This window comes from Scomber japonicus, chromosome 10, assembly GCF_027409825.1.
Source record: "Scomber japonicus isolate fScoJap1 chromosome 10, fScoJap1.pri, whole genome shotgun sequence".
NCBI classification, from domain to species: domain Eukaryota; kingdom Metazoa; phylum Chordata; class Actinopteri; order Scombriformes; family Scombridae; genus Scomber; species Scomber japonicus.
In genome coordinates, this window is record NC_070587.1 from 22,955,834 (window position 1) to 22,975,436 (window position 19,603).

The 19,603-nt window shown below is 42.1% G+C and overlaps 2 protein-coding genes across 2 annotated transcripts; both read right to left on the reverse strand.

Annotated features, from left to right (window-relative positions):
- Nucleotides 1-224: 224 nt before the first annotated feature.
- On the reverse strand, nt 225-14,155 carry LOC128366869 (regulator of G-protein signaling 22). The gene is given in 22 exon segments (XM_053327637.1): nt 225-337; nt 1,009-1,108; nt 1,410-1,544; nt 1,639-1,818; nt 1,894-2,073; nt 2,604-2,762; nt 3,396-3,467; nt 5,488-5,652; nt 7,075-7,237; nt 7,465-7,655; nt 8,065-8,157; nt 8,899-9,093; nt 10,540-10,641; nt 10,830-10,923; nt 11,177-11,212; nt 11,214-11,363; nt 11,532-11,693; nt 11,881-12,619; nt 12,723-12,907; nt 13,554-13,639; nt 13,771-13,953; nt 14,087-14,155. Coding segments are annotated over 22 exon segments (3,552 nt in total).
- Nucleotides 14,156-15,469: 1,314 nt separating this feature from the next.
- fbxo43 (F-box protein 43) lies at nt 15,470-18,258 on the reverse strand. Its single transcript, XM_053327812.1, has 5 exons — nt 17,462-18,258; nt 16,581-17,330; nt 16,268-16,370; nt 15,903-16,097; nt 15,470-15,718 (listed from the first exon to the last, which is right to left on the reverse strand). The coding sequence occupies exons 1-5, from the start codon at nt 18,256-18,258 to the stop codon at nt 15,470-15,472; spliced, it is 2,094 nt and encodes a 697-aa protein (XP_053183787.1).
- Between the last annotated feature and the right edge of the window lie 1,345 nt (nt 18,259-19,603).

Here is a 19,603-nt window from a genome sequence, read left to right on the forward strand (position 1 = left end):
ATCAGTAGCAGCTCTGCTCTCAGTTTTCACTCATCATGCTCCAATAACAGTCAGTCTCCTTCATTTGTTTGTGTCAAAGTTGTGACTTCTTACTCTTTGGTTTCATGTCAGACTTTTGTTGCAGACTCTTACACCCCCTGCAGTGAAATATGAGAGCAAATGTTGTTGTAATGTATGTTTTGAGAGGCAAAATGACCGCTTTGAGTGTGTTTACATCTCGCTGTTCACTTACTGTTGTATCTGTTACACTGTTTGCTGTCTGTTCTGGAGGAGCGCCGTGAGGGCTGCTGGTAGCTGTGCTTACTGCCTGTTGACTTCACACTGCAGTCTGATGAGTCTGGAGGGAAAGGAGACAGTTGAATGACAGCGTTAAGCACCTGCTTCTTCGGGCCTTGAATATATTGACAGATGCTCTTTTTTTTCCTTTTACAGAGAATAAGAAGGGTTATTCATGCCTTAAAAACTGCAGACACCATCTCCATAATCATCACATCTCCACTGTGTAGGAGGCAGTGATGATCTCCATCTGTGTCCTCAACAGTGTTTCTCCTCTATACCATCCCATTAAAAGACTATTTGCACTCTGCTTCATTTCCATTCGTCCTCACTCACTATGGACTGGAACTAACTTCTTGCATTAGCATCACGCTTCATTTGCACGTCCATGCAGTGTGGGCTCAGACGAACTCCTGCACAGAACATTGACACTTAATGGACAGGCTGAAGTGGCTGTTTTGGCCAGAGTTCTATATAATGAGACAGCTCTGACATGCGGAGGGGGTCGGCTTTAGCTTTTTCGACTGGCAGGTAATATCAGAGCCTTGGAAATTTAGCTTGGATTTTACCGTGGGAATGGCTAAATGACATTTCAGTGTTATGCTTTCCTGCATTTAGTCTGGCTAGTAGCAGAGAGTAGTCAAAAGCGTTGGATGTGGGAGTTTTTCAGAGCCCTGGGAGACAAGGGGGAGGTGTGTGTATGTGTCTGAGTGTGTGAGAGTGTGTGTGTACCTGAGGCTGCCGAGAACGAGGCTTCCAGCTGACTCTGTCTCCTCAGCAGCACCTCCTCTCTCTTCAGAGCTGCCATATACTTGGAGTAGGACCACGACAACTGAGGGAACATTTCCAGAAATCTAGTCAAATCAAACATGATTAGAAAAACGGTTCAATTACAGGATCGAGTTTCTCCTTTAATACCCTGTGGTTTGAATCCACAATGGCTTGTTTGGACTCCATGCTGTAATTGAGTTTTTCTTTATCGCCGCAGTCTTTATTTTAATATGTTGTACTTTCAGATATTTATCAAAGAATAATTTGGTTGGGCTTCTTTTACAGGATACGTGTTAGACAAACACATCTTCAGCTGGACCTTCATCATGTTTTAACGGTAGGAACACCAGGCTGCTTCTTACCGGCTGTGCAGGAGTCAGCAGCAGTCTGCTCTGTGCTCTTGACAGCTTTTCACTTCTTCTCTCTTGTTCTTCTTCTTGTGTCTCATCTTCATCTGTCTCTTCCTCCTCCCTAAAGCTGAAATCTTGTCTTTCCAGCTCAGCCTACACACAAAAAAAAAAAGATCAGATTGAAGTATTAAAAATTGCATAATCATATTCTTGGCACTCATACTATCCTTTGTTTCCTCACCTGGGCCTTCCTCCTTACGTCCTCTTCCTCCTCCTCCTCATTTCTCCTCTCTCTGCGCACCCTGGCTCTGTGTTTGACTCGTTTCTCCTCCAAAAGAGGAAGGAGCTGCTCCTCTTGGACGTTGCACCTCAGCTCTTGAAACTCAGGCCAAACTTTCAGCAATTCACTAAACACTGACATCTACATACATAGAGAACATGCAGTAAAAGAATTTCAACATAAACCTACACTGTCTCACACACACACACACACTACCTGTGCCTCTCTGAAGATGTAAGGGCCCAGCTCGTGGCGTTTCTCCAGGATGTGCTGAGCCTGTTCAGGAGAGATGTCTATCTGCAGGGCGGGGGGCATGGATGAGTTAATAAAACAGTTGATGATGGTGGAGATCTTTCGCTGGATTGTGGCCTCGTCGCTGTGGGAATGACAAAGGTCCTGCAGAGAGGGAGTAGAGCAGACATGAACGGCAACATGAAAAATCTGGAATATTACTGGAATTGAGGAGTGGAAAATGATTTTTTTTTCCATTGAAGGGTTAGTGTATTCATACCTTCACACTGTGTGTCCAGGGCTAGACCAATAAATCAGCTGATGTATTAATATATTATATTGACTTATATATCGACCATTAAACTGCAGCACAGACATGCCAAAGATGTGTTGGAGGTCACTAAGAAACATTGTCTGCATTACATAGTTTGTCCACCAGAGAGCACTGATGGGTCTATTTTTCAACTCCATAATATCTTGCTATACAATATATATATGGTCCTAATTTCTTAATGACCCTGTGTATGTAAAAGAAAAGAAAAATAAATTGTGCAATATATAACTAGCAGATGTTTTTAAAACTCTCAAATATTGGTGTCAGCCTCAAAAATCCATTTCTGTTTGAATGAGGGAGACTGGAAAGATGTCTGAGACCCACCAGCAAATCACTCCTCAGGTATTTTAACTTCTTGTACCTTGTAGCGCTGCACTTCCAGCCAAAAAAGCAAGTCATTCTCCAGGTAGTCTCCCTTCAGAGAAACAAAATGCTGGAACTGCATACAGGTGACGGGGTTGATGAGAATCCGTCGAAACAGCAGGATCTCTTTGGAGGAACTCATCCACAAGCCCTCAGCCTGTAAGAAGGAAAATGGGACACTGTGAGCTGTAGGTAAACTCCTTCAGGGATCAATAAAAGTCATCGCCTTTTCATGTGTGAACATTTTGCCAGCAGAAAAACTACATTTACACAGCAGTACAACTTACAGTACAGTGTGCTCCTGATCAATAGCAGTGAAGATGATATGTAACCTACAGTACGAGTCTTAGCTCACAGAAAACTGAGATAATAATACTCCTTTATTCAGAGAAGCTGGTCTTTGCCAGTGATGAGATAATGATCATAAAGATGATAGTCACAATCATGTATGAAAACTCCTTCCTGTAATCATCCTGCTTTAAAAATGTGAAATGTTCATGTTTTATATCCGTGTTTTGCTGTGAAGCTGAGATGAGATGAGAGGACGGGAACAGAGCTGCATGGAAAACACTCCAAAGGCTATTAAAGGAAGGTTAGTAAGGCTGATGCTTTAATCTTATTTATCCTGGATCCAATTTGGGAAAACTAACCACAGGGCCAAAATGGTGTTTGACAAAGCCAGTGCTCGAAGCCAAGTCATGAACTAAATCACACATGCTTTCAGGCCAGGAAATGCCTTATTTCTCTCCATTCAAAATATCCAGCTTCCCCCCAGAGGATTTCTCCTTACCTTCCAGGCTTCTCTCCTCGTCCTGTGTCGACGGTAGGCGCTCTGCAAGGACAGCCTTTCTGCTGCTTGGGGCTATCACACACGCACACGCACACACACACGGGTCAGAAGTCAGAAACTGAGTAAACTAGGATAAACAAGGACACTGAACACCTCTCTGCTCTGCACTCCTGCTCTTTGTCACTGGCAGTAACTAAAGCTCTCTCTCTCTTTTTCTTACCTTTCACCTCCTCTCAGTATTCATTCCCTGCATTCAAATTCGTCCAATTTCCTCTTAGAGAGATCTTTACCCTCCTGATCTCCCACCCCTGACCTCATCTGTCCTCCTCTTGACCTTTTCGTCTTTTCCACCCTTCCGCTCATCTCCTCCCCTCCAGTGTGAAACGCTAAACTATGTCTACCTCTCATTACTTAATGAGAGGATCCATGTGACTGAACGTAGTAAACTTGATAACATAATGAGGCAGAGTGGCGGAATCTGTGGTTTATCTATTACCACCTGATGAGGCAACCTGAGAGACTGGAGTGGACAGTGACAGCGTTTAGTGGTTTCTCACATGGCCTGGAGAGCAGATGGAGATAAGAGCTCTGCTGTTATTAGCATTATTACAGCAGGAATCAAAGGCTTTAAGGTTACATGGTGTTAACACAAATACAGTTTATACATGTTAGGAACTCAAGGTTGAATTCTGTGCTGACAGATAAAGAAATGGAGCCCAGTGTAAGAAATGATATTTCAAATAAAACCAACAAAAGTTTAACAATTTCTGCATATGCCAGACTTCCTGCTCAATAAATGGACGTGTAGTTAATAAGTAGCAACAACTGTTATTTATGGCTGTAAAGTTGGAACACGTCAAAACTTCAAGGTCATTGCCTTTAACAGTCTGCGTGTTTGTTTGCTTTTCCAAATCTTAATGACGTCTGCATAGATATTATGTTCAGGAGCTGTTGGTGGTTTCTGACCTTTCATGACCTCTTTAACTAATGTTAACCACTGCTAAAATCTACCAGAATCCACTGCTGACACCATCATGGAGGTCTATTAGATACACTGGATGTATGAATAATGACTAAATACTCAACTATGATGTCGGTTGTTAATGTTTGTTCTTTAGGTGTAGATCCATTCATGATTAATCAGTTTAGAATTAGAATTGTTTTCAATTGCAGGCTACTGTGGAAGAGTAATTTATTGTCTATAACTTTACATTTTAATCCTAAACTTAAAAACCTAAAGAACACACGTGGCTGTGACAGTATATAGTATGTTATATGTACTACTATAGTTAGTATACAACAAAATCCACATACTTGAATCCAGCATTCACTCTCTTTTAAGCTGTTTTTAATTTCTACCAGCTCCAGAGAGAACTATCTGGCTCTTTAGCTGTTAAATGCTCCACTATGTTCACTGACTGAGTCTGTTTGCTGTTTGGTGCTGAGAGTTTTTAGAGCTTTTTCTCTCTGAATAACAGCTGCCTGCTGCGACCGAAAACGATGCTATGAGAGCGCTGTGAGTGAACCAAACTTTGCAGCTGGACTGGAGCTGTTCCATCAACGTCCATAATTAGTTTTAATTTTTTGCAGTTGTGAGCAGCTCCTCTTTTTCTGTTGAGTGTTGCATGGTGGGAGAATAAAGTCCAGGGTTTTTTTCCTTTCTTCATGCTGACTGTTTTGAATTTACTTTTTTTTGTCACATTTACAGTTTGAAATGTTCCTGCTCTGGTCTGTTTCTTGGTGACATCATTAGGTTTATCTCAGGATGGAGAGTTGGAGTCAATTTAACAAAAGGCCAGTGATACATACTCAGATTGTGTATTTACTAAGCAGGGAATGTCTGACTAAAAATTGTATCAAGTGGTGTTTTTGGTGCTTACTAGGGCCTAAAAGTCTCAAATACCTCAACTTTATGGATGAGTAAACCTCTTAACCTTTGATTCTGAGCCAACCAATTTGTAAATGTAATCATGCCACTGCCTCTGAACAGCCATACAGAGCTATGCACCTCCAATATGACAACCAGTGTGTGTTATCAGCTGAAAGGCCTCTATATAAATAAGAGTAAAACGTTAAGAAGCAGGATGTCCACCTTTGGTTTGTGTTTCTGTCTCTCTGTGAACTCTGTTGTAGTCAGAAACAGAGGCAGCCATGTTCTCTCAATGTGACTCCTGACGATGTCCTGGATCTCCATGACGACTGGGTTTGAGAGACACTCTAGTTTTAGACGTTCCAGTCCACCTGCCAGACGCAATATCTACACACACACACACACAGAAACAGAACATAAGGAAGACACAGTCAAAGAATGTGTGTGTTCATGCGTTTGATATGAATACTAAAGATGTCTCAGACTGTACACGTCTGTAGATTTCTATAAAACCACATGAAGAACATATTAGGAGGTGGACTAACTCAGAGAAATCTGCCCACAGTGGGGGGACCCGACTGAAAACTTCTCTCCTTCCTGACTCCCGCTGTGCTCTCCATCATTCCCACAATCCCCTCTGTTCTCTTCATCTCCCCTGTCTGCTTTCTGTCTCCGTGCATCGATCTGGCCACGTCTCCTTATGTATATCTCCTTTATATTTTCTCTCATCTCTTTCTGCATGCACGCATTCGCACGCATTCTCACACACACACACACACACACACACACACACACAGGCTTCAGAAATGAGAACCAGTCGTGGCACTGTGCAGTGGGAGTCAGTAGATGAAAGGAGGCCAATCTGTGACTGGATGACTGAGTGATTGAAAGAGTGAGGGGCCAAAGCAGTAAAGCTGTCAGTCTCTCTACATCGCTCACGCAGACGAGAACCAACGCTGAGATGCAAGAGCGCCGGCCGGAGCCAATCCTACAGAGTTAGAAGCACTAGAATTGGCACTCTCATCCAAATGCACAGCTCTAATGATCAGTTTGATGGTATTTATGAGATGAGGATGACAAATTAGAAAGGTCATGCACCAGAGTTGAATATGTTGATATATGTTCTATATCAACACGTTTGCTGTATATCTCTATTCTTAACCCTGATATCAGTGTTGTTTAATAGCCATTACCTCAGTGTGTCATATATACACATACATTGCTTATTTTAAATACTTCATATCTCTAGTGTCCCAAAAAACGATATCATGTCCCATCTACTCACCCTAACTCTACACACCATGCCCTCCTGCAGTAATCCTAGAATCAAGAAACCTAATCTCAGTCTATAAATGTCAGTAGAGATTTTATCTGTCATTGTTACTGGAGCTGATCTTCTTTGTCTTCTGGATCCAAAACCACACTCCCCTCTTCCTCCTCGTTTTTTTAAATTCTAACCATGTCCTCTCATCCCCATGTCCCCACCGACACCCCGCTGTCAGAGCTGTCAGCGTGAAGTCTGCAGGATGCCAGAGAGAAGGGAGATGGGAAATTGTGTGAGAGCCGCAGCGGCCTCTGTTTATCAAATCTGGATGTTGGAGCCTCAGCTGGAGCTCGTCCCATCACGGGATTGTCGTGTCATGGGCACCATGTTTCTGCCCCGGAGCTTTCCCGGCAATCTGACATTAATTTAAACTCGATGGAGTTTTGACTACAGTGAAATGGGTTGTGTTTGTCTTGTGGATTTTGAAAGAAGTGCGAGAAAATTGAACACGCTGTCTGTTAAATTGTGTGAATTGATTGACGTACATCATTCTGCTGTTCTGCTGAGGCGGGGCTTTCAGAGCCAAAGAAGTACTTCCTGTTGAGATACTTGTTGGCGATGTGAGACGACCTCTCCTGTCTGACAGCCTTGTCTCTCTGAGAAGTCCTCCTGTACTGCTCCAGATCGAGCCAGCACGTCAGATGGATACTAAGCAGAAACACACACACATTGAGAGCATCAATGTTACGTCCACATAAACTTCTGAGTATTTTATAGATCCTCTAAAATAATGTACGCCTTCCCATTTGGCCTTCAGTTCAGTTTAGTGTAAATATGCACATGTGTAGATCAACTACAGTGTCTTACTGTACATAAATTATATATATATTTAGAGAAAGTGGAGCATATAGATCTAACCAAGACAAAAGTCTCACCTGGCATCGTGATCCTGGAGAAAGGACATAAAGTGCCCGATCTCATGACGGTGGCGAAGTAAGGAACCTAGACGGTAACCTTGGTAATGTGAAGACACATTGGACCAAGAGTCAGGTGCTTGGGGGCCCTCTGAGAATGAAATAGAGGAAGGAATAGAAGAAGGGGGCAGCATGAAGTTATACTGCTCCACCTGCTGAGGAGATAGAGCAGGAGAGAGGAGAGAAAAGACATGGCAAGAAAGAGAGAAAAAGAAGGTGTGGTAACAAAACTCTTAACAGGGATTTTTCCACATCACATCATGCCCAATACTGCCTTTTTAGATGTTCTAAAGTCACTGTAAAGCACAGACTCACATGGATCATTTCTTCTATATAACAGCAGTAACACAGCGCTGTAAATGGTACGTTCATGCCAAGCAATATAGTCTTGGAACCGCAGATAACCAACATTGTTACTAAGTGAAGCAGAAATACTGGAAAGTCGTCATTTTCACATTCATATTTACATTAGCTGTTTTATGCTCACAGGTGTGTGTTTATTGGCTATTAACTGAGCACCAGCATTTTATAAATCTGTGGCAGTAGTGAATGCTGGCTGACCTGATTCAGTCGCCGCTCTGATTCTTCGTGCAGACTCTGCAGTTCCTTGTACTCCCGACTGTCGACGCGGCGCACCTCCTCCTGCACACACACCTGGGCACGCACATGCGCCCACACACACACACACACACACACACGCAGAGACGCAGACACACGAAAGGCCAAAGTAAATCTTGAATTCAAATGAATAAGTCGAATTAACTGGATTTCAACAGAAACACTAAGACATTTCATCAGTTATTTTGTTCTTTTTGGTGGGAAACTCAACTTTCCAAACACTAGACCAAAGTCAGGTCAAATCGGTTTTATTTATATAAAAATCACTAAAAATGCTCATTTGTCTGTACTCTGAATGACACCCTTGATTCTGATGAGGAATGACTTGTTATTCGGCAGTTTTGATTTGTTGGCAGGTCTTAACCAATATGAGCCTGTTATAGGACAGATGGCAGCAGGTGAGAGTAGACTTGCGTGCTATGAACTACAATAAATGATAACCCTCATCATCAAGTTTGGTTTCTTACTTCAGTTTCTGTCTGTCTGTATTTGTTCATTTAAAAGAACTGAGATCATCGCTGAGCTCAGGGCTTGATTTGAAGAAGAGGATCAGAGCAGGCTGGCCTCTAACCACACAATGAGAGAGGTGACAGTGGAGAGCAGGTTGAGCTCACTGAGGTTCAGCCTGCATCCTTTTTTTGTTGTTGGCAACCAGAGGGATTCAGTACATAACCTTATAGTACGTTTTGGTATAGTAATGAGTTACTATTTAAGTAAATTCACTTCCTCAAGTGGATAAAAGGGACGTGAACTGGTTTGTGGGTGTACTGTGGTTACCTGCTGGAGGGACTCCTTGTCCCTGCCTACCAGCTGTGTCCAGGGCTCCAGCAGGATGTTCAGAGTGTGTTCCTCGACCTCATCAAACAGCTCCTCAAAAGCAGGCATCAGTTGGTCATAAACCTCCCTGCGGATCTCCTCATCCACACCAATGCTCCTCCTGGCAGAGCTGAAAAGATATGTGGAGTAAAGGAGCTGGAGGAGGAGGAGGAGGAGGAGGAGAGAAGAGAAGAGGAGAGATCATTAAAATGTCACCACTTCAGAAATATTTCTTTTCACGACCGCCATCACTTTCATCATCACTATTGTTTGGTGCGCTCATACACAATATTCACTATCTCTCATCACCGTTGCCATCACACTACATAAATGTCACTCATTTAACCCTCTTGGCCACGGCACAATGGAAAGATCAGCTTAATGTCATTCCTCTGGCGAACTAAAGGTTAACTGAAGGAAAATAGATTTCACTGGGAGGTTTTCTGGACGGGACCCCTCCGCTTTCTTCGTCGGTCCAGCTGTAGCCAGACAGGGTGGTTCTGGGTGACTGGACTGGCGCAGGGCTGGGGGGGTCTGACTCACTTGTTTTTATGGGTGTTTAAATCTCTCCACTTAGTGAGGGGGTAAAGAGGGTAGAAGCAGAGAGGAGAACGGGAGTGGCAGGCCAAGCGGGTATGCAAACAAGAGCAGGTGTGTGTGTGTGTGTGTGTGTGTGTGTGTGTGTGTGTGTGTGTGTGTGTGTGTGTGTGCGTGCGTGTGCGTGTGTGTGTGTGTGAGAGAGAGAGTTTGAAAAAGGGAGGGAAAAGAAAATGTTAAACATTATCTTTGTTATTGCCTTTTGAAGACTTTGTATTTGATTACAGATTGGTTTTATACATTTTTAGACATTGGCTCTCTACAACTTTCATTTATTGTGATTTATGTTTCCTGCTAATTCCTCTCAAGGAGGCCTCTTTATCTCTCCAGGTATTGTATTCCTCTGTATCTTAATTTCAAAGTTTTAAATTAGCCATAACTTATTTTTTAACCACAGAAAGCATGAGTCACATAAATGTACCAGTATTTTCTTAACTTGAAATTAGTTTGATGTTGCACAGTTGGCCTTGGCAACAAAAGACTGACGAAAAATAAGGAAAATTATAAGAATCGAACAATTTATTATCTGGAATAGTAAGTTGCTTTTTTTTTTTTAGGTGCAAGGAAAATACAGTTATTCTCAGAGGAGTGTTACGTGACAGGAAAAACCTAACATATTACTAAGGTAACAGACGGTCTACTGAACTGACATGAACTCAACACAAAGAAACATCTCAGCAAAGAAACTTTAAAACAGCAAAAAGACTCGTACATACATACATATATGATATTACGCATACATAACATATATATATATATATATTAAAAAAAGTTATTTTGGGGTCCCATATTTCACAAAAACACTGTATTTTATTTATCTGTAAAGTACTGTTTGGGTTTTTTCCCCCCTTCTTTGTTTGCTAAATGCAGAGTTAGTGATTGTATTAATTTTTCAGATTATGGGGCACACACTGTATATGAACCAGATACAGGTTTACTATTTTTCCTTAAACAATGGAGTCGATGCAGGATTAACTCTGTTGCTGAGTGTGTGTATGTGCTGACCTGTGCTTCTCTCTGTATTCTGTAGGGGTCCAGCCCGTCCTGGTAGAACAGCTCATGGTAATGCTGCAGGTCAGTCCAGAAGTAAACTGCATTCTCCCACAGCTGACACAGGATACAACAATCACTGTAACTATGATCATGGACCCAATTATCATTATTATTATTACTCCACATTATGAAAATTATATTTAGATATATTGTTATCTACTATTTTTGATGAATAACACCCGTAATATGATGGACTATGCAGACTAAAAATACATTTTGAAATCCATTAGCTGCTGTTATACCTGGTTTCCAGATTGTTCACAGAAGTGTGTGAAGTATAAACCAGCATGCGAGTCTGCACACAGAGCTTGTAACATCTTTTCAATTTTGCTGCTGCTCAGCAGCTGTCTAATGCTGGAGGACAACTGATGAAACACACACACACATATATATAGGAGAAAATGTAAGTACCAACAAGGAAACAAAACACAACAAAATAACTATAACAATTAAGAAATAATAAACTATAACTACATACACCCTCATGAGTGATGCAAAGTTAAACATCACTCAACACACACTTGACAACCTACAGAAAAATGTCTCCATCTCTGCTGGTTTCTGTGTTTTTTATTTATAATGCTCCCACCTGTGCGTTGGCACTATGGAGGGATCGGGGTGGATGGTTATCAGGGCAGAGGGGAGGCAGGGTCAAAGAGCCACAGCGGGGCCGTATGTGTGATGGAGGGCTAATACACCATTCCATCCACAGCCCCATATGAGGGGAGTCGTCACGGTCTGCCTGAACATGCTGAGACGTCCAGAACCGAGGAGCCCTGGAGGGGGTAGGAGAGAGAGAGAGAGAGAGAGAGAGAGAGAGAGAGAGAGAAAGAGAGAGAGAGAGAGAGAGAGAGAGAGAGAGAGATGTATGTACAATATGTGTGAGATAAATAGTCTGTCTCAGATTTTAGAAAGTTGAATACTGTATGTATTGTATGTCTCACCAGTAGCAGAGCAAAGACTCAGAGAGACACGGCTGTACTGAGCGCAGTTTATCTTCTGTCCAGTAGGGGGAGGTAGTCAGCCCCAGTCTGGAAAGCAGCTCCACATTCAGACAGCTGTGGCTGCTGCTCAGCAGGTACCGGCTCCTCATCAGAACCAGATACCTGATCCAAAGACCACATCACATCACATCTGATACTATTTCATTACTTTTCCAGAAGTCAAGCATTGTATTTTTTTCTTCTCTGAATTCTATATTAAACCATCTCTGCTTCTTACGACAAACAAAAAAATAAGTTTAGTTCACTGTTGTCTTGCATCTATGATATAATACTGTGTTGATATGCTCACCTGTTCTTCCGCTCTCTGTGCTGTATAGCTTTCAGTCTCTCTATATCCATCCACAGATTGAGCAGCTTCTCCCCTGAGGTTCCTCGCAAAAACTCCTTAAACTCGTCCAAGCCTGGTCTACTGTCACGGCAACAGGAACCATGGTTACACAGATCAAGCACCATTTCCCTGTACGTGCCCCTACTCCCCACCTCCCTATTCTTCTTGTGCCATTCTGTCTTTTCTTCCCTACCACTCCCCCTCTTGCCTTCTTGAACTTTCTCTTTCTTCCCTTCCAATCTTTCTCTGCCTTCATCAGCTAAATGCTGACATTCACAGGATCTGTCTGTGCTGGTACAATTCGTCAGTTCTTTAGTGTTTGTTCGGCTCTGTCGATCAACCATGACCGCTGCATCTTTAAGCACCTGTTTAACCACTTTGGCAGCCAAGTACTCCAGCTGCAGCAGTTCAGAAGACTCATAATCCAGACTACTGGACTCTTTGAGGTGATGCTCCTCTCCAGCAGCAGCTGACTTTTCTGTGAAGTAGAGACTCAACTCTGATTGTGGGCTCCGGAGTTCCTGAGTTTTCTCACACTTAAGGTTAGAGGAGAAGGAAGCAGAGGATGAAGAGGAAAAAGTAGGCAAGCTCTCAGGCTCAGACCAGCTGGTGGAACATCTGGATGATTCACTAGATTTTGTCCTGATATGTCCCATCTGATCAGAGGGTAGACATGTAACATTATGTATTCTCAATGAACCTGTAGACAGATGAAAGAAACGCTTAATGTCATCATTAGACTGAAGCACACAGTACACCCATATAGATACATATATGTGTCAATGGAAGACTCAGGTATATACCTTGTTTTACTGAAATATTCTCTTGAGCATTCGAGCATGTTTGGGTCTTCAGGGCATAGTTATTCTCCTTGTCAGATCGGGAGGAAAAACACAGTTGTGTGTGTGACAGTTTGGCTGGAGCTGAGCTGCATTTCCTCCTCTGAATAATGAAGTTTGGGTCCCACTGAAACAACAGCTTGGCCAGTCTGGGAAAGATCACAAAGAACTGATACACCAACAGTCGCAGTTTACATTAGCAAGTGTTTTTTATGCATTGATGAATATATAACTTAATTATCAAATTTGCCAAGTTAACAATTGTTATTACTCAATCAGTGCTTTTACTGTATGTAAAGGTTGCAATTCAAAGTGAGTCAGTCTATCATGATGTGTGATGTGCTCCTTGAGGCTTCTCCCAAGATGTATAAGGTATTAGATTAAAACAGAAGGGGAAGTAGGTCAAAACCCTTTAACACAATCACAAGGATTCCTAGACACTAGACAATAACCACTGTATACTGAATCATACTGCAAGAGGTTAACACTATAATCACCAACACAAGCATCCTTTGATAATGATGGACATATTAACACATCATAAAGTCACAAAATGTAGGTTAGTATGTAAGCATGGATGTAGCAGGGATGAAATAATGACAATGAAGAAAGAAATGTCTTGTATGATATTAAATATGCTGTTTTCCTTAACAAATGAATGAGTGAAACTAACTAAGTATGATAATGTTGATATATTCAAAAGGTGTTAAAGTCCACAGTCAATGCAGAATATAGGAGGTAAAATTAAATCTGCTGTGTGTGTAAAGTAGTGGTAATGCACCTGCAGTACTGTACCTGTATTCATAGTAGCAAACACTTTGAAGGAAAAAGGGCAGTCTTTCCTTCATGATCCACTGAACACCTTGTTCTCTGTCCAGGCACTGTGGAGGTCAGGCAGACATTCTTCAGAACAACTTGGTGAAGATACAGATCTAATGTCTCTTCATCTCATCTCCAAAAGAAAATAAATTCAACCTTTGATTTCCAAATAAAGAGTTCATCCACTACTTACATAGACAGTGTAACGGTTGTCTATTAGAGTGCTTTTGGCCAGCTCTGTGTGGTCATGAGTAAGGAGTTTTGATTTGCTGTGGTGCAGAACTGATCGGATTCTTCTGGAGATAAATTCAGCTGCTCCACTCACCACCTCAAATTGCCCAGTCTGCTGGTTGTACAGCAAAGCCTCTGGGAAAGACTTAGGAGAGATATGAGAGTATATTTTTCAATTTAAAATAATTGTATAGTATGACCTTTATAACAGTGTGAGAAGTAACTTGGAGCTGGTTTTGTCAATAATATGCTTCATCTATGTGTTCGTTCTACTTTACCGGCAGACTTAAGAAATCATTGAAGAAGTGAGCCAACACATCATCAGAGGCCAGAAAATTCTCCTGCATGTAGATAATAACATGATCAGTCTAAGCCAGTGGTCTCCAACACTGCTCCTGGAGAGCTACTGTCCTGTATGTTTTAGGTAGCTCCCCACTCAAACACACTTGATTCTAATAATTAACTCATCATCAAGGCCTTTGACAAGCTTCAGCTGCTAGATAAGTTAATTATTAAAATCAGGTGTGTTAGAGTGGGGAGATACCTAAAATATGCAGGGCTGATAAACCCAAACTCTAATTACAGCCTTAAGAATAATTAAATGTCCATAATCAAAACTTGTACTCACAAAATTGCCAGATGTAAGATGGGGAAACTCTTGAACATAGAAAGTAGAACTTGTTAGAAAACCAACATCAATTCCAAAAAGTAGTAAGAGTAAGAGTAAAATACATTTCTTAAAGTACTTACCTGTTGAAATTACTCCACACATTGTTCACCTCAAAAATACAAATTCCTGTACACTATTTTTTTTAACTGGTGGCCTAGAGAGTCGAGCAAAGCAATCACATTTCAACACATTAGGCGGTGCACAGTGAGCCGCAAACCTCTCAGTGTAATTACAGACACACTGCAGGTTGCTATGGAAGTGGACTCATTTTCAAAACACAGGGGGGGCAGTAAAAGTTTAACCAGGGAAGACCACAGAGAAGGTGTAGTTCTTCCTGTCACAAAACTGAGAACTACATTCATTCTTTTTTTTTTTTTAATAAACAGAATTTACATGATTATAATCATCTAAGATTTCTTGTATGTAGTAAAGTTACATGAGAGAATGACTTTGCTGGTGCAGTTATGACAAGGTGAGGTCATACCACTAGATGGCACCAAACACTAACAAATTCGTATAGATTGGTGTAGACACTCCAGAAAAAAAAAAGAAAAGAAAAACACAAATGAGAAAGACAATGATACGGGTATATTAAAAAAAATCTAATTTATTTTAAAACTGATCTGAAAACACATTGGTAAAAGTTGAAGATCTCATACGGGAATTAAAAAAAAACAAAAAAACAACAACAATAACACTGTACAGCAGATCAATGTGTATGGAAAAGCACATCAAGCAACTTAGTTCATTGCCATCTGCTGGTGAGATTTCCTCCACATTCATAATTAAAAACTCACAAGTAAAAATTGTGTTGAAAAAGTCGGAAAAATACATTACATAGATAGGCACAAAAGCATAAAGACACATCGATGAGTACAAGAAACGATCTCATGTACTGGCTACAAATAAGTTGCTTCATTAGTCTTTACCATTTAGCAAAAATACAAAAGTGACTTTGGCATCGCAAACGGGAATGTAGTCCACTTTGGACTCATAGTCTCCTAATGTTCCGCTTGCTTTGAGCGCTTCCTGGAAGAAGTGTGTCCTTCTTGCGACGACCGACAGACAGGCTGCCGCACTCTCTAGAGCCGTGGAAAGCGCAAAAGCAGGCCGTGCAAAACTGGAAGCCACAGTCAGCACTGCTGCACACACCCTCCCCTTTCACTGAGTGACACCTTGCAGGGTGCTGACACCGAGGGCAAGGTTTGAGGCACTCGTCATTGAAGAGGGTTTTGGCAACCTGAAAGAAAAGCGAAAAACTAATTAAAATGACAAGTACATGTTTTGTGAAAATGTGAACCCAAGTCAGCAATTTTTTTTAAATAAGGTTTATAAGAATTTCCCATTAGTACATACATTTTAAACATATATGAAATATGATCTAAATATTAACAGAAATACAGTCTCATGGTTTTGTAACTCACTTCTAGAAACTTTTCACGTTTGCTGCTGCTGCCTGAATATAAGATGCTGCGCTGTAATGGGGTTAAAGTGCTTTTTCCTGACTGCGGGGTGCAGTAGCTGGAGGTCCTGGACTGGGCCTGAACAGTCTTGAGGGCTGACCTCTTAAGCATGGTCAGTCTGGTCTCAGCATCAGGGACATGGACAGCACCACCAAGCTATGGAACAACAGCATGAAGTTAGAAGATATACCAGCAATTGACTTGACCTTCATGTGATTTTACTTGAACAGAGAAAATACTTGCTTGAGGCAGATGGCAAAAGCAACAGTGCTGTACCAACACAAGACTCATATCATTGGCCACCTTTAGCAATATGGAAAATCTACCTCCAAAGAAGCTTCCACTTCACTCAGGTGAATTCTTCTCCTAAAGCTGGCTCGCTTGTCCTTCTGGATGATTTCATTCCAGCTCTTGCACACCTGTCCACATCTGTCAAACACAAACACATGCATGAGAAATATACTTACTAGCACTCAATGCACTGCTAATACTAATTATGTGTCTGTTAGATATGACACTGTCACAAGTAATAGTCGATAATTGAATAACAAATTGAAATCTCTGAAGTGTGCAGAATTTTAGATGCACAAAAATAAATTTTTATATGAGCAACAATAGCCGACTTTGCCAACTCCTCACCTATAGATGCACTCAGCTGTCAGGTGGCTAAGTATAACAGCCAGGATATGCCTGAGGTTCCTCTTCTTCAGCTCTGTGAGTATGTCCACCTTGCCCAGACCCATCTTCCTACCGATCAGCCCTGCCAAAGGCATAGTGGTCCTGAACGTCAGTGGGGTTTCAGAAAGTGCTGCTGTGGACCTCAGCTGCTCCTTCAGGCTAGGACTTTGGCCAACAAACATCTGGGCCTTCTGCTGGCACATAGCATGAACCAGCTGCAGGGCTGGAGTCAGAGAGAGATTGACTGGGGTTGTGCTGAGAGGAGTTAGATCTGGATTAGCAGGGGCTGTGCTAATAGGCGTCATGTTTTCTGGCTTGGTTGTAGTCACTCTTAGTGGGGTGGCATACTCTTGTTTTGCAGAGGCCAAACCATCAGAGGTCAGGGTATTAGCACATTTAACAGAGAGGACCCTGCGAGGAGTGGCACTTTCTGCAAAAACCTCATCTTCGTTAGAACGTCTGTGGTGTTTATGTTCATGCTTTCGGTCCGTCACGTCTTCCTCAGACTGGGAGCCCCCTTCTTTAAGTGTAGAAAGCCTGTGCTGACGCTGCAAAACAGAGCGCCGCTTTGCCTCTGCCAGATTTGGGGTTTTACAGTTTCCTCTGGAGGCACAGAGCAGCAGCTCCTGGAAAGAGCCGTCATGGTCCACCGAGGAGTCTTGAGACTTATCAAGCGTCAGGGAACTGAAACCACTGTCTTCATATGCGTACCTATTGGGGGGTTAGGAGGGAGTTAATTCAGACTTGGTGTCCAGTTAATGTGGAGAACACTGCTTTATTCATCAGTTGGGGAAATTTATTACTACATTTTATAAAGCCAAATGTGAAAAAAAAGCACTTACATGATGTATTTGGGTGTATGTGAAGATGATGGTGTACGCATGACACTTGAGCTGCCATTTAAGTAATTTGTCACACCGCTGGCTGGTGATTGAGTGTTTTCCTTAGATGAGGCAGGCAGGAATTTACTTAAGCGTGGAGTCTCGACATTGAGTTGATCAGAGGCGGAAATGCTCGCGCTGAAATCCGTATCAGAGAGTGAAACTTGTCTTGCTAAACTGGGGAGCTGAGCAGAGTTGAGTTTACCATCTACAAGAGTGGAGGTCCTCACCTGAGAGAACAGGAGACGACGTTTCCTACTAGATAACGGCAGGTCCTGCTCCAATTTTAAAGTGCTTGACGACCCAGTGTCCAGAGATTCGAACGACACACTGAGCCAGTGTTCAGACCTCACACTAATGGATGATTCAGTCTTTCTGGTGCATGGTGATCTTGTTTTGTCAGTTTTGACATCTGCATTGGGTCTGAACATGAGATGTCTGTGTCGCAGTGAGGCCTCTCTCCTGTATCCTTTAGGAGTTTCACACCAGCTGACTGCTGATGGTGACTGTGCCTCTCTAGAGTCTTTACCCAAATACCTGACAGATTCTCTGCTTCTCTCTTTAGGTGTGACAGAAAGCCTGATGTTCTCTTTAGGTGTTTCATTGAAGTCTACTGAAGACAGAGACCTACAAGAGTCTGCTCCACTGATGCTCTGTGGACTGTGGAATAAACCTGAGTAGCCACTGTCAGAACAGTCATAGCAGTGTGGGCCTTTGCAGCTGTCGTGATAGACATTTGATTCAGGAGTGCACTGCATTTTCCTGATGATGTCAACTGACCTGTGGACAGAAAAAAAGTAAATAAAACTCCTCAAAGAAAACTGACAAACATGGCAGTGAGTATCCATGACAGCATTAAATGAGGATTTGGAGGAGGGTTAGAATTGGTATATTACATTATCTAGTCAAACCTTAAATTACAGCAGAGAGCATTAGCTATTTAAATGTGACCTGTCCTTGTTGCTCTAAGTAGGTGCAGTCAAGTTGGACTCACTTTTGTAATCAAAGCTGAGGCAGATGATGAGTGTCAGGACGCCTTTTAGTCGTGATCAGTGCAGCTCAGCGGTCTGTGAAAAGACTCAGCTGGTTCAACACCAAACATTCTCAGCTGTTTCTGCAGCGTTGCTATGAGACCGCGTGTGATGCCGCTGTAAAGGAGGCTGTAGCCGCCAAACAGCCGAGCCCGACCCTCCGCTCACTGAACACCCCGGTATTCATACAAGCTACCCCCAAAACAACTAACATATGACAGTTAATGGAGATAATTGAAGGTTTATTTATAGGCTTAGTCTGAGTTTCCTAACTAACTATGGGGGGGTAGGGGGCAGAAACAACAACGTTAACATACAAAAAACACGAGAAAGTAGGACCTACTATAGTCAACTGCATTATAGATACAAAGCGAACTCGTCTTTGTTTTAGCAATTAGCGTGATGTGTAAACACCTGTGTTAATTAGTTGAGTGGTCTCGTCTATTGTACAGAGGGATTCGTCTTCCTAAAAATCAAATTGCTTTTTTTTCCACAATGAAATACATACATGTCATGATGTTAACGCTGTAACTGACAATATAATGTCGAGTTAAAGTAGGTAGGCTTGTGAGACACTTTGCAGTGGTTTAACTCCGCGTAGTAACGTTAGATAAAATAGTGCCAAACGAACTGTCTTAAATTGCATAAAACCATAGCATTTGGTATTAAACAACTCATTGAAAAAACAAAACACTTACTTCAAGAGAACAGGGGGCTAATGGCGTGGGCTGTCTGCAGAGTTGTTGGTCCTCGTCGTTGTTAGTCTACATGTTCATTAAATGGCCACGTTTTCAAATTTGGAGCCCACTGTGGAGCGTATGACGTGTTTCCGCTTCGGCGTATCTCTGGTCTTCCGTGTACAGTTACCATAGTAACAGTCCCTGGTTTTATAGACGAGCGTTCAGAGCCAGACTGCAGCAGGTAAAGTTTCCCTTAAGTTTCCATAATTAGATTACAACACCGCAACTTCTTCGACCAAAATGATCCTGTTCTCTCAGATGATAGGAATATGTAACGTTTCATCACACTCACTCTTGTAAAGGTAGCATTAATGCCAGCTAAAATACCGCTA

Excerpts from the sequence above, each read along its gene's own strand:
- fbxo43 (XM_053327812.1), bottom strand. The coding sequence starts at position 18,258 with ATGCAGTGCACTCCTGAATCAAATGTCTATCACGACAGCTGCAAAGGC. Across the intron at positions 17,331-17,461 it reads CATACACCCAAATACATCAT|GTACGCATATGAAGACAGTG; the intron begins GTAAGTGCTTTT and ends ACCCCCCAATAG. Across the intron at positions 15,719-15,902 it reads AACGTGAAAAGTTTCTAGAA|GTTGCCAAAACCCTCTTCAA; the intron begins GTGAGTTACAAA and ends CTTTTCTTTCAG.